Source organism: Ursus maritimus, assembly GCF_017311325.1.
Source record: "Ursus maritimus isolate PB19 chromosome X unlocalized genomic scaffold, ASM1731132v1 scaffold_X1, whole genome shotgun sequence".
NCBI classification, from domain to species: domain Eukaryota; kingdom Metazoa; phylum Chordata; class Mammalia; order Carnivora; family Ursidae; genus Ursus; species Ursus maritimus.
In genome coordinates this window covers 7103397-7116724 of record NW_024423319.1, presented here as the reverse complement: position 1 = coordinate 7116724, position 13328 = coordinate 7103397, and the positions used below count along the sequence as shown (strand labels likewise).

The window sequence follows — 13328 nt, the reverse complement described above, 5'->3', positions numbered from 1 at the left end:
GGGGGGGTCAGGTAGGACCAGGGAAATGGGATACTAGAACCACTTCTAAAACAAATAGAACCCTGGTGAGAGGTTTCAATTCGAAGTGGGAAGGAACAGAAAAACATCTTTAAGATTCAAAATCCACCAGAGGATTCCAGCCTTGCCCCTTGCCTGAGGATATGGAGAACATCACAGTGGAGACCAGAGAGAATGCTTAGTAGAGCACAGACTAGACAGAAGAGGAGAGAATAATAGTTGGACACAGGAAATGAGTTTAAAGAGCAACGGGAAGAGAAAAAGGAGTGAAGAGAAGTGGAAAAGGGGGGAAATGAAAACACAGAACTTTTAGGCAAGGGCAGTGTCTTTTGCTGGCAGCCATCCTGCAGAGCTCTGCAAGAGGAGAGGGCGCCGGCCTGCGTCGGTGTGGGGACAGAGAGCTCATTGTCTTGTCCTATCACAGCCAAACAAGGGACTTCGCGAGCAAAGCTGTATTTTGATGTCACACACCAGGCGCTGATATTTCAGTCACCAGCAGCACCCCCGCCACCATGAGGTAAAGGGCAGGGTGTGGCCCAGGGATGGGTAGGTGGCAAGGCAGAGGCCAGGGTCAAAGGTATGGGAACCCTATGGTGAAGTTTCCGAGTAAGAAAGAAATCAATGGAACCGGCTCACCAGAAAACCTGTTTCCTGCCCAGCATGGCCCACGGAATGCCGGCTTGTGTCAGCTGCTTACATAGCAAGGCATCAAGTTCCAGGCAGCAAAAGGGAATGAGAAAAGAATCTGTGTAGATCCCATGCACCCCGAGTGCAGGGAACTGATGCTGGGGTAACGAGAACTGGCTGTTGTCAGCAGGGCTTCGGAATCTAGAGGTCGGGGTTGGGGCCCTGCCATTTGCTGCCTGGGCCGCCCCACCGCTGGCCCTGCCTTTGTTTTGTCTTCACCACAGCTCCGGGGGACTCTTTGCCCCAAGGAAATCATCAGGTCAGGGGGAGAGACTCTTTGGGAAGGGTGTCTGCGTAGGGAGCCGCCCTGCACCTGCCTGCGCTCTCAGGAGACTGAGGATAATGTGTTCGTTCAGTCAGCCAGTCAAGAAGCATGTCTGTAAGCGCCCGAGCTAGCCAGGTTCTGGGCGGCGGCCACGGGGATGAGGAAGACTCGTTTCTTACTGTGATGGGGCTCGTAGTCCAGCCGAGGACAGGAACGTAGAAATAACTCTCCTATGAGACAGGTGGAGATGAACGCTATACTAGAAGTACAAGCCAATGAAGAGCCAGAGAGGGAAGGAAGGGATTAATTTTGGCTGGGGCAAGATGGGAAGGCTTCCTGGAAGAGGCATCATGTAAGACCATCCCAGGCTGCGGGAACAGCATGGAGAAAGACATGGGAGCTTCCAAGAATTTGCCTTTTTCAGCAAATGATGAATGCGATGGTATGACTCCAGTATATTGTACTTGGAGAATTAGGTGGGCAGTCGAAACTAGAAAGCAAGACAAGGTGAGGAGAAGCTCGTGAGTGCTAAGGAAATAGGACTTGATCCCATATCCAGATATCCAGTAGGGAGCCATCAAAGGATTTTGAGGAAGAGACAGATATGATTTAGGAAGAGAACGTTGTCTTGTTCCTGCTGTCACAGACTAGAAGAGTCCTGCCTCCTGGACCGCGGTGGGCCATTGGAGAGCAGTGGGTCTCTTATTCACCCAGGACGCTGAGGACCACAGGGGGGTTGGGAGGTGAGAGGGGTGAAGAAAAGCAAGAAATGGCCGAGAGCACCTGGGTGAATGTGAGAAGGGGGACTTACTGACAACCCCGACTCGAAGATGGGAAGGTAGGAAGATGGAGCCAGTATGACAATGTGTTCTTCCAAGTAAACCGAGGGGAAAGTAATCACAATTCCCCAAATCCCACTGATGATGATGGAGGCATTTCACAGTTGGAGAGTTTTTAAGGAAGAAATTCAGATGGAACAACTTAAGGAGCTTTTTTTTTTTTCATCTTTCATTTATGAGGACACCTGCCTGCTGTTGATTTCTGGCCTGCAATGTTCTCACAGCCAGGCTGAGTGTTTTCAGGGACTCGAGCCATTTGGACCCACTGGCTAGTGTACTAATAATTTTCTCTGCTGTTGGCCATGGCCAGGACATTGCAAGCATTTTAATTCTTGGGTATGTGTTTTGTAAGATCCACCATGGCTTATTAAAAATGGAAGATTATCACACATTGTGTTTTCCCGTCCAAGTATATATAAAACCTTGCCCCAAATGCCATCACGGTGCTTTTCATTGAGGGTCTTGGAGCCTGGGCTCCGAGGGACTACAAGGCCCCTCCCCCACTCTCCTGACATCTCACCAGCAATTGGATTTGGCTACAATAAGTGACATTTTCTGTTTTCCTTCTGTATCCTCAAAGCCCACTGACACATACCTCTGTAGCGGCGTCATGCCTGAAATTTATATTATAAGCAGAGCTCCGTGAATCTAAACCATTCAGTTTGTTAAAGAAATGAAGACAGAGTGTATCCGTTCATTGAATTTTTTTTAAAGATTTTATTTATTTATTTGACAGAGAGAGAGACAGCCAGCGAGAGAGGGAACACAAGCAGGGAGAGTGGAAGAGGAAGAAGCAGGCTCTTAGTGGAGGAGCCTGATGTGGGGCTCGATCCCAGAACGCTGGGATCACTGTGCCAAAGGCAGACGCTTAACCACTACGCTACCCACGCGCCCCCATTGATTTTTTTAAAATATGGTTTCAGCTTAGCATCATTTGTGTGAGCCACAAAAATAAATGTAAGTTTCCTGAGCTTGGGTAAAAATTAATATAGCTAGCCTCCGATTAAAACCCTTGCCATAGGGGCGCCTGGGTGGCACAGTGGTTGGGCGTCTGCCTTCGGCTCAGGGCGTGATCCCGGCATTCTGGGATCGAGCCCCACATCAGGCTCCTCCGCTGGGAGCCTGCTTCTTCCTCTCCCACTCCCCCTGCTTGTGTTCCCTCTCTCACTGGCTGTCTCTCTCTCTGTCGAATAAATAAATAAAATCTTAAAAAAATAAAAAACAAAAAACCCTTGCCGTAAAGTGCCTTCTTCTGCCATTCCCCACTGAGGAGTCGCATCTGCAATTCTAGGCTAGTGTCTAAGTAGCCATTCGTTTTAATTCTTTTGGACAACTTGAATTTCAAAGCGCCGACGGAGTGCCGTGTGGGGGTGGATGCTTCGGTATGGGGTCCTTTCCCACAGCCCTCTGCAAAGGGAAATACCAGCATAGCAGCGCACTCCCTTTAGGAGCTGGGACTTGCCCCAGATGCCATTATCGTTTGGTTTCTATAGGTTTTTTTTTAATCGTGGGAAAATATATATAACATAAACCCTGCCATTTACACCATTAAGTGGACAACTCGGTAACATCAATTACATTCAACATGTTAGGCCACCATGACCACTATTTCCAAGATTCGCCCATTCTGCCCCTTTCCTATGATGGAGTCATATTGTGTGGTAGGTTGTGCGTGGCGTCTTTCACTGAGCATCATGTTTTCAAGCTTTAGCCATGCTGTGGCATGTGTCCTGTGTCCCCTTCTGTGGCCCAATAGTGCATCGTGTCAATGTACCGCGTCGTGTTCATCCGCGCATGCACTGATGAACACTTGCCTTGCTTCCACCCTTTGGCCGTTGCGAGTCATTGGCTATCCACATCGGTATACAAGTCTCAGAGGGTCTAGTCGAGGTTGTCAGTGCATCAAGGATCACGAGAATACAGCATTTCCAAAGGCTGTCTTGAGCTGCTTTCTGGACGCACCTTCTCACGCGGCGTGGTTGTACAGACTAGTGAGGTATTGGGACGCGGTCTCCGGGGCACGGTGAGGTTGACAGTGCTTCGTTTCACTTACTCTCAAGCTTCTCCAAAGGCTGATCAGGACTCCATGAACCCATATCAGCTCCCACTCCCCCCTCCACCCAACACTGTTTTTTCGCCCGATCGCCCTACTGAACTTCTCCCAACGGTCTATCACCGTCTAGTTGACACTCTCGGGCCACTTCTCGGTTCCTTACGTTGCTCAACCTCTCCATAAGTCCTGGACCCTGCTAGTCCTCCCCGCTCTACAATGTTCTCTTCCCTTGCCTTCTCTAAGCCTGTTCTCTTCAAAAATCCTCTCCCTGGCGCTTGCCGAACAGTGTCTCTGTCCCGCGGGGTGAGGTCATTTCTCCTGTGGGCAGGGAAGGCTGTGATGAGGTGTGATTGCGGTGGAGCTGTCCGGCAGCCTGGGTGAGAAGGGTCTGTAGACACGAGAGGAGGAGTCGGGACACTCCTGCGGAAGGTGATGATAATTCTGGAGCCGGTGGAGGAGGGCCGGCGCCCACACCACCCACTCATGCTGCCAGGGTTTCTAGGACACAGTTGTTCTGTTTCTGGGAATATGACTTGACTCATGATGTACCTAAAAAAGTATAGTAGTGGCCCATGTTATAATAAGATTCTATAGTAAAATGCTTTAATTTCCAAAGGGATTAAGTGATATTTTTGCTTGCTCCTTTCTTAATGGCTAAATGCAATAGTGAAGCACTAGCCGCAGTCAAATCCCCTAGAAACCATTTTATTTTTAAGTTTTCTTTTCTTTTTTTTTTAAGATTTTATTTATTTATTTGACAGAGAGAGAGACAGCCAGCGAGAGAGGGGACACAAGCAGGGGGAGTGGGAGAGGAAGAAGCAGGCTCCCAGCAGAGGAGCCCGAAGTGGGGCTCGATCCCAGAGCGCCGGGATTACGCCCTGGGCCGAAGGCAGACGCTTAACGACTGAGCCACCCAGGTGCCCCTAGAGTCTCTATTAATATTTTATGAGGGCACATGGTGTGTACAATTTTTTTAAAGATTTTATTTATTTATTTGACAGAGAGAGAGACAGCCAGTGAGAGAGGGAACGCAAGCAGCGGGAGTGGGAGACGAAGAAGCAGGCTCCTAGTGGAGGAGCCTGATGTGGGGCTCGATCCCAGAACGCCGGGATCACGCCCTGAGCCGAAGGCAGACGCTTAATGACTGAGCCACCCAGGCGCCCCAAGTTTTCTTTTTTTTAAGATTTATTTATTTCAGAGAGAGAGCACAAGTGGGGGAAGGGGTGGGGCAGAGGGAGAGGGAGAAGCAGACGCCCTGCTGAGCAGGGAGCCCCACATGGGGCTCAATCCCAGGACCCCAGGCTCACAACCCAAGCTGAAGTCAGACGTTTAACCGACTGGGCCACCCAGGCGCCCTGCCATTTTGTCAGAGCCCCAGGTAAGGGCAGTTACTGTGGTGCTCTCCTCTCGACAAGGCCGTTGTCATAGAAAAGCCTAGCTTAAGTCATTAATGAGGAACATGTGAGTCAGAATGTCCAGCGTTGGGTAGCGTACGAAGCCCAGATGACCCAAGTATCCTACCAGTGCTTTTAAGACCTTCCTACCCGAGGACCCCGTACGTCAGTGAGGCTCCCGAGGGTCTGGGACATAGCCTGAAGGTCCTCGTGAACATGAGCTGCTGTATGAAGTCTTAAACGAGTCTGCAAAGAGCGCATTTCTCCTCCATCATACAGCCTTGCATGTTTTGTATAAAACGGGGTATGCTCCCCCGTATGTTGAGGAGGAAGCAGGCCCCGGCTTCCTGCACCCACGGCCCCCTGCAGTGTAACCTGAAGAGGCACATACCCCGGCCTGAACCACACAGGCCTCTAAGAGGAGAGGCCGTGCCCATACCACTGGGGAAACCGCCGCGGTTGTTCACCAGCCCAGAGGAGGCTTGCGGGCTGGAATTGGCTGTAGGAAATGAAGTGGGCATCTCATTGCCCAGCCGTCTTCTGGGAGAGGCCGGCGGGTTCTTCCCAGAATTTACAGGCTGCAAAATCGGCAGCTCCCTTGTTTGTCAAGAAAGCGCATTGTGAAATGGGCCCATTCTGAAAGGAGTCCCACTAGAGCAATTAAAACCCAGAGGCCCCGAGGGTGCCAGCTTCCTCTCGTCTGATCTATGAAGAAGAAAATCTAGACTCCCAGAGACGCCAGGGTCATTAGCAAAGTCACTCTCTTCTGCTTTCAAGTCCAAGGAGTCATTTCACACCTGAAAGTTCACAAAGGAGCAGGGGTTGAAGTGGCAGGCGGAGGGTGGTGTGGACGGGGCGGGCACGGAACCCGAGATCTGTGTGGGACTCCAGCGTGAATGGCAGCGCCCGAGGGCGTCTGTGGGAATGGGCAGCGGAGTGAGCAGTGGCGCAAGGCACACGATTCCTCCAGAGATTTCCCCGCTTTCAGCCTCTGGGGTCTGCCAAGCAACGTACTGAAGGTTTCACGTATTTCGTGTTTCACAGATTTCGTATGTCTTGGGAGCCAACTGTACCCAGCAAACGCGAACCGCGGGGCTAGCAGTATTGCTCTGTTTCTATATTAGGGCCGGATCGGAGCCATCTGCCGGCACAGGCGTAGCAAGGAAGAAACCCCCGTGCTTGGCTCAAGAGCAACATTCTCTCCCCTGCTACCAGCTCTCCTTTCAGGCTGGCCCGCGAGGTCTGCCTGCTGGTGCGGGCGAGGCCCCCCTGGCCACGCACCACCTTCCTGATGCCCCCCCCCCATCGGAGGGCCTGCATCTGCATCCCTATTATGCACCCAAGACTCCAGCGGCTTTGGAAGGGCTCTCAGGCTCGTCTCACTGGCTGGCAGACCCTCTCTGGCTGCCTGTGTCTGCCCTCTTGATGTGCCCCGGGTCCGGCAACTTCTCCCCCAAACTCTGTGTGCATGGGCCTTGGGGCAAGTTATTCTGCCAGGATTTCAAGAAAAGCCAAACAGTCCCGTGCAGATTTATTTAATGCCAGCGTCTCTTATCTGAGATTAGATCAGCTCAAGAAGACAGAGGAGTCAGAATTCGGTAGCTGATGAACAGTCCAAGAGAAGCAGTTGATTGCCACCCTTGTTTCTAGAGGGTCCTGCGGGGGACGGCCCCTGGGCTGCTGTGAGTGGAGGAAAGACTGCAGCCGGCAGCACACTGTGTCCCTCCCTGGGCCCCCAGAGCCTGGGAATCTGAGAGAACTCACGCTGGAAAGACACGCAGAGTTCTTCTGGCCCAACGCCCTGATTGGAGCAGATAGAATGAACGAAGTCCAGAGTAGAGGGAAATGACTTGCCCAAGATGAAATAGTCAGACAGTGGCTGAGCCGGGCCCGGAGCCCAGGGCTCCAGACTCTGAGAATGGGACAGCCTTCCCTGGGAGCTCACCTAGGCCACTCTGGATAACTAAGGCTGGAGGGTTCCCCACACAGTGCTTTGCCCAACTCAGAAAAACTTTTCTTTTTTTAAATTTTTTTCAAAGATTTTATTTATTTATTGAGAGAGAGCGCTAGAGAGAGAGAGAGAGCACACACAGAGGGAGAGGGAGAAGCCGACTCCTGGCTGAGCAGGGAGCCTGACGCGGGGCTCCATCTCAGGACCCTGGGACCATGACCTGAGCCGAAGGCAGATACTTAACCGAGGGATCCACCCAGCCACCCGTCAGGAAAACTTTTCAACACAAAGTGCAGACCTTGATGACTGATGATTATTTTAAAGGGATTATCTAGGAGCAGCTGGCTGGCTTAGCTGGTGGAACGTGCAGCTCTTGATCTCTAGGCTGTGAGTTTGAGCCCCACATCGGGTGTAGAGCTTACTTTAAAAAAAAAAAAGACTTTTTTTTGCCTCTGTGCATCCAAAAGAGCAAGAGATTCGGCCAGGGTTCTTGTTCTTGCCATGTCTGCTCGAACGGGTACGATCTGATCCAGAAATATGGCCTCGTTATGTGCCGTCAGTGTGTCCGTTGGTGTGTCCATCGGTACTCGAAGGAAATGGCCTTCATTAAGTTGGATTACATGCCCTTCCTTGATATCCTTTCAAGATACCTACCTTCATGCCAACTCGTTACACATAAGATAAAAATACCTCAGTGATGGGTGTTCCAATGTGAATAAAGAAATAAATATAAAGAGAATATCTAACGTGCGGCACTAAGCTGAGTATGTAAATAGTATAGATTGTTGGGTCTACCCTCTGGGTATAGGCGAACTGATTACAAATAGAAACCGATTTTTGGATTCTGTAGGCAAATCTCCTTGCTGGCCCGAATGGTTCTGATTTTTGGATTCTGTAGGCAAATCTCCTTGCTGGCCCGAATGGTTCTGATTTTTGGATTCTGTAGGCAAATCTCCTTGCTGGCCCGAATGGTTCTCACTGACAATCAACAAACAATTTATGTGCGTTTTACAGTATGTACCTAATACAGCAAAGATATGTTCTGGAAAGTCACTGATAAACACAAAAATATGAATGACTTAAAAGAGAATGGTTTAAGATGATTCCCATAATAGATCTGGTTTGTAGCAAAATGAAAAAGTTTTGATTTGGTGTAGATTTAGCTCCTTTGTAGGTTTTTTTTCTAAAAAAAATTATATTTGCTACTGGCTGATCCCCAAATACTGTTCCCACAGGCTTCTTGTTTTTTTTCTAAGACAAGATGTCTGACAAGTCTCTCCCACTTAGGGCTATCCTCCAAACTGTTAACAAAGATCTTTCTAAAAAACACCAATCAGGTTGTGTGAGTTTCTTACTTAAAAACCTTCAGTGGCTCCCTATTGCCCACAGAGTAAAGTCTTAGCATTTCCAATCCACCATGATTTGGCCCTTATTTGTCCTTCCTGCTTTACCTCTCGTCACCCACCATGCAACACACACCCTAGGTTCCCTCCCATCATAGAGGCTGCTTGTTTCTACTGAGCATGCACTGCCTACACTCTCTGAGACTGACGGTTTTGCTCAATCTGAGCCCCCTGCCCGAAATGAACAAGCGTCTCCTTCTACTCTGCCGTGGTCCCACCCATCCTTCATGGTGTCGATCATATCCCAGTTGTTCTGAGAACTCTTCTCAGATTCTTCTGTTTGGAATTTTTCTCTCCCTGCGGTGTTTTGCTTGTGCCTTTATCTGAGCCCTTACTACCTTCTGCCGAGTGTCTAGTTGGTTTCTCTGTTGGTCTGTTTTCCTTGTCAGAGTGTGGGATTCCTGAAGGCAGGCATTAAGTCTTTCTCCAGCCTTCTAGATCGACGCTTGGGACACTGTAGGCTACCATTAAGTTTGTTGAATTAAAATGGGTGTATTTTCCCTGTCCAGGAGTATATCCACATTTACCTTTGACCAAAACCCTATTTCCTCTGTCTCCGGAATGTTTCATTGTCATGCTAAGCTGTCCCCTTTGTCTCCAATTCCATGATGGTGGCCTACTGCTGATTTCTTCAGGGAAATGGAAGGGACATAATTTCCATTCTCAGTCCCCAAACCCAGAGCTCTTTTCAGAATTCCACAAAGCTTAATAAGGCTACTCAGTCAAGTACGTGATCACTTTTATGTGGAAACATTGACTTTTCTCATGCTCTTGAGTTCTCTTTGGCAATATATATTTTACTAATCAAGGCGGCTTTTTTTTTTTCAAGGAAAAAATCCATTACTTCTTAATCACTACAGTTTATGGTATACAAAATTGTTCAAGAGATGGTACAGCTTCCTGTGAGGCTCAGAGTTGGACCTGCGTTCAGACAGCCCCTCTATCACCAGTTGTGTAAATATGGGCCAAAAAAGGAATCTGATTTGGAGCTTCCTTGTCAATAAAATGGGAATTATAATGCCTACCTGGCAACATTGTTGAGAAGGTTGAATTAAATGAGATAATGTATATAAATAGCTTAGCACAGTGCCTGGCCCACAATGAGGACTCGGGAACTGGTCGTCATTTTTATAATTCCAAAACATAGGGCCCAAGAGATAGAAATAACAAACGATGTCTTTGGTGGCAAAGGAGATTCGAAACTTCTGGGCTTAGCATCTGCTAGGTATAGCGTAACCGCTCTAGTACGCGAAACAGTCCAGTGTTTGCGGATTATTTGGAGAGCAAGATAAATAGCACAGGGGCTGAGTGGTAACATGAATAGATGTTGTTTCATCCTGATGTTGGGCAAGGGGAATATCCGGAAAAGGAATCCGAAAGCAAGGCTAAGAGTTCACTCGTTCAGGTCAACCCTAAAAATACTCCTCTGCATTTAAGTTGAGAAGTTGCCTTGCAACTCAAGGCTGGGCTTTCAACAGCTAGAGCCATATGTGGTCTCAACTTTGGTGAAATCCGATCGGGACCTGAGCCTGTGCTGACCCCGGCCTTCGCTTGTGCGCTGCGAATAGTTCACCTTGCCGAGAAAGAGGTCTGACTTCCAAATAGAGCGCAGCTCTTTGTTCTCCTCTTCTCTTTCTTTTCTTTGTGTGTATTTATCTTATGGGAAGAGGGAATCCAGACTAGACTTGGCCGAGTCACTTTTCCCTGGGTAAGAGGGTTCTCTGGAAAATTTGATTTGAATTCTTCTTGGAACTCCGGGAGAACAACTTTCTCAGCTTTAGAGAAGCTAAATGTAGTCAGACTCATATGTATTAAAAGGTAGGACATGATTTCTTTGTACAGCAACGAAAACTAATTGTAGTTAACCACAAAATAGAAACATTGTATTTAATATGACAAAGGAATCAATAAAATATATATTCAAATTAAGAGGAAAAACCTTAATACCCATCAGGTACAAAGGCAAAGGATATGAACTGTCATGCATTAAGAAATGTAATCAGTCAACTAAGAGAAAAAGTTGTTCTGTATAGTAATCAAATACGTGCAATTCAAGAAACCTTGATATATCACCTTATGCTGGATATGGTATCTTTTTCCAGCTGAGGCCCAGTACATTTGGTTCCCTCGTCATTGCTGGGCAAGTGGAAACTACGGTAGCCCTTTTGGAAAAGGAGCATTGTGTGATCCCCCTGGCTTTGATCACCTTGACCTTGCTGCCTGCTCTAACCATTGCCAGCCTCGGAGCGGCCCTGGTCCCGGGCCCTGCCCTGCGTGTGTCCTGGGCCAGCTGAGTCCTCACACTTTCTTCCTGTGACTTACTGAGTGTTTCATCCCTTGTAAGAGGAGCCCTTCCTTCCCCTTCCTTCCTCCCCTCTGTAGAATCCCAGTCATTCCTCTGTGCCTGTTGCCCTGTATCTCAGTGTCCCCGAGGGATCCTTCCGGCTCCACTGGCCGCAGGACAGTTGGCTGGTGAGGGCACTCACATCACACCGCCTTCCCAAGCTATTGAAATAGAAACGTTGGCGACTGAGTCTAGAAAAGCCAAGAGAGTCGATCCGAGTTCTAAATCTGGAAAAACAAAGCTGAAGGAAGCTGCCCTCTGGGCCAGGGCTGGCCATCTTGCATTTCCTGACAAACCACCATCTATTCAGACTTGCCTTCGGAGAGACGTTCATGTTAGGCCAGTGCCAACACCCCAATTTCTTTTCAGAACCATGAACATATGTCATAAGTGGTGGGTGGTCAAAGAAGGAAAACCCTTACCCATCGGCCTCTTCTTGGTCTTTGCTTCGTAGCAGTTTAAATGCTATGCATTAGATCGATTTTGCTCTGTGCGTGTGTGTTTAAGGGGGGGTGGTGTGAAAAGACGACATAAATCAAAGAAGAAGTATTTGGGAAAAATAACACAACTTTCAATGGCAAACTATCCTATCCTCAACTCTAATCCAAGCGAGGTTTCCAGGAGAAAGTCTGTGCGGCGCAGGGCCCGGGAGAGGCACACTGGGGGTCTACAACGTCCCTTGCCCCACGGACACACAGACACACAAAGGCACACACAGAGTCACCCACCCAGCACCTTCCATTTCAATACCAGTGAGATTGGAGGAAAGGGAGCTTCAAGCACAGCCTTGCCTCCGGGGACATGGCGCAGAGCTTCCCACCTGCCCCCTAGGGTGTGGGTGGGGGGAGCCAAAGGGCCAAGGGGGGTAGCCAGCCTCTGCCAGTTGGTGCGACCTTGGGAAGGAGCCCCTCAGGCCATCTCCTTCCTCTGGCTTGGGGGGGGTCCACCCCCCCCCCCCACAGCCCTGGCTCCTCCTCAGCCGGTGGCCTTCCTTTCCACGGAAGCCGGGGCACCCCGGCAGTCCAGACCAACGCCTGAGCCATGACTGGCGGACACCCGATGCCGGGGAGTCATCCCCAATTTCAAATGCTTCTTTTCTTTCGGCAGAACTGGCTTATGATCTGGATGTGGATGACGTGCCTGGAAGCAAGCAGCCCGTGAACCAGAAGGACAACGAGATAGCGGACTCCCATAACCTGGGGAATGGCCACTCCCCGCTGAAGGTTCTTACCAGCTTGGCCATCTCTGTGGCGGGCTTCTTCCTGCTGGTGCACTGACTTCCCAGTGCGTGGCGGCCGTGCTGCCCGGCGGCACCCTGTGGCCTTCCTCTCTAAAGGGAGCCACCTTCTTATTTTTCTCTATTTTTTTATCTTGTATACCTCCTCCAGCCGTTAAGTAGAAGACCAGCCATGTGTTGTGTTTTCGAAAATCAATGGTGTCTTTGAGGAAGGTAAATATTAGTGGTAGTGTAGATCGTCTTTTTGCAAAGAAAAAAACTCAAGTTGTGCCAAAGTATTTTCCTATGTTTTGTTGCTAGAACATGGTTACCATGTCTCCCTTTCTCTTTCTCTCTTTCCCTTTGCATGGATTTCTTTGGAAAAAAAATAAATAAATGTTCAAATAAAAGTGCATTGGGTCTTTTTTTGTAAGCCCTCGTTTATGATGACCACACAGTGCTTTTCCTCCCCCTTGCCCAGCTTTCTGTTCAGTATGGGGAAAAATCCCATCAGGCATCAATGAGGTCCTTCAACCCTACCCCCCTGCCAACCTGTTGGTGGGGTATCAGTCCTGGCCCCGAGCCCTGGTCAAAGCCCCCCCCCCCAACACCCTCCCAGTGCATAATTTCCCATGGAAATCTTGAGTTAGAGCATTCTTGCCAATGAACAAAAGGTATCCCAAAAATTTCACCTGTCTGTTTTTACAAATTTCTCTTTGCTGAAAACACTTCACCCAAAGAGAAACCATCCGTGTGGGTCACGTTCAATCACACGATTACCATCCTTCCTTCCCCCAACCCAGAGATGTGGGCCCAAGAAAGAGTAATTGTGCAAAGAACTAACTCCCAAGCTTCTCTGCTGCTGTCTTGGGCTTGTCGTCTGTCACCCTTCTCCAGGGACATGCCCATGGCAGGGCCAGCAGTCACCCTGGGTCAGGCCACAAAGGTGGGCATCGGGAAAGCCATGATTTCTAGGAAGTGACCACGTTCACTCTTGGCTACGGGTGAGTTTATCCAACACTTGTTTCCTCGGCAACGCGGTTTTGTGTACCCGTTGCATGTCAGGTACCGTACCAGACGCTGGAGGCAGGAGAAATCCAAACCGATTTGATCCCCATTCTCCCAGAGTGGACAGTCTGGCGCCAACACGCCATACCA

General features: G+C 49.3%; 1 protein-coding gene across 1 annotated transcript in view; it reads left to right on the top strand.

The window, feature by feature from the left end:
• GPC3 (glypican 3) overlaps positions 1-12578 on the top strand; it is a 417949-nt gene extending 405371 nt beyond the window's left edge. Inside the window, exon 8 of the mRNA XM_040627476.1 lies at positions 12062-12578. Coding sequence (XP_040483410.1) covers positions 12062-12231 — 170 coding nt within the window. The 3' untranslated portion in view covers positions 12232-12578. The remainder of the gene's footprint in view (positions 1-12061) is intronic.
• Positions 12579-13328: the final 750 nt, after the last annotated feature.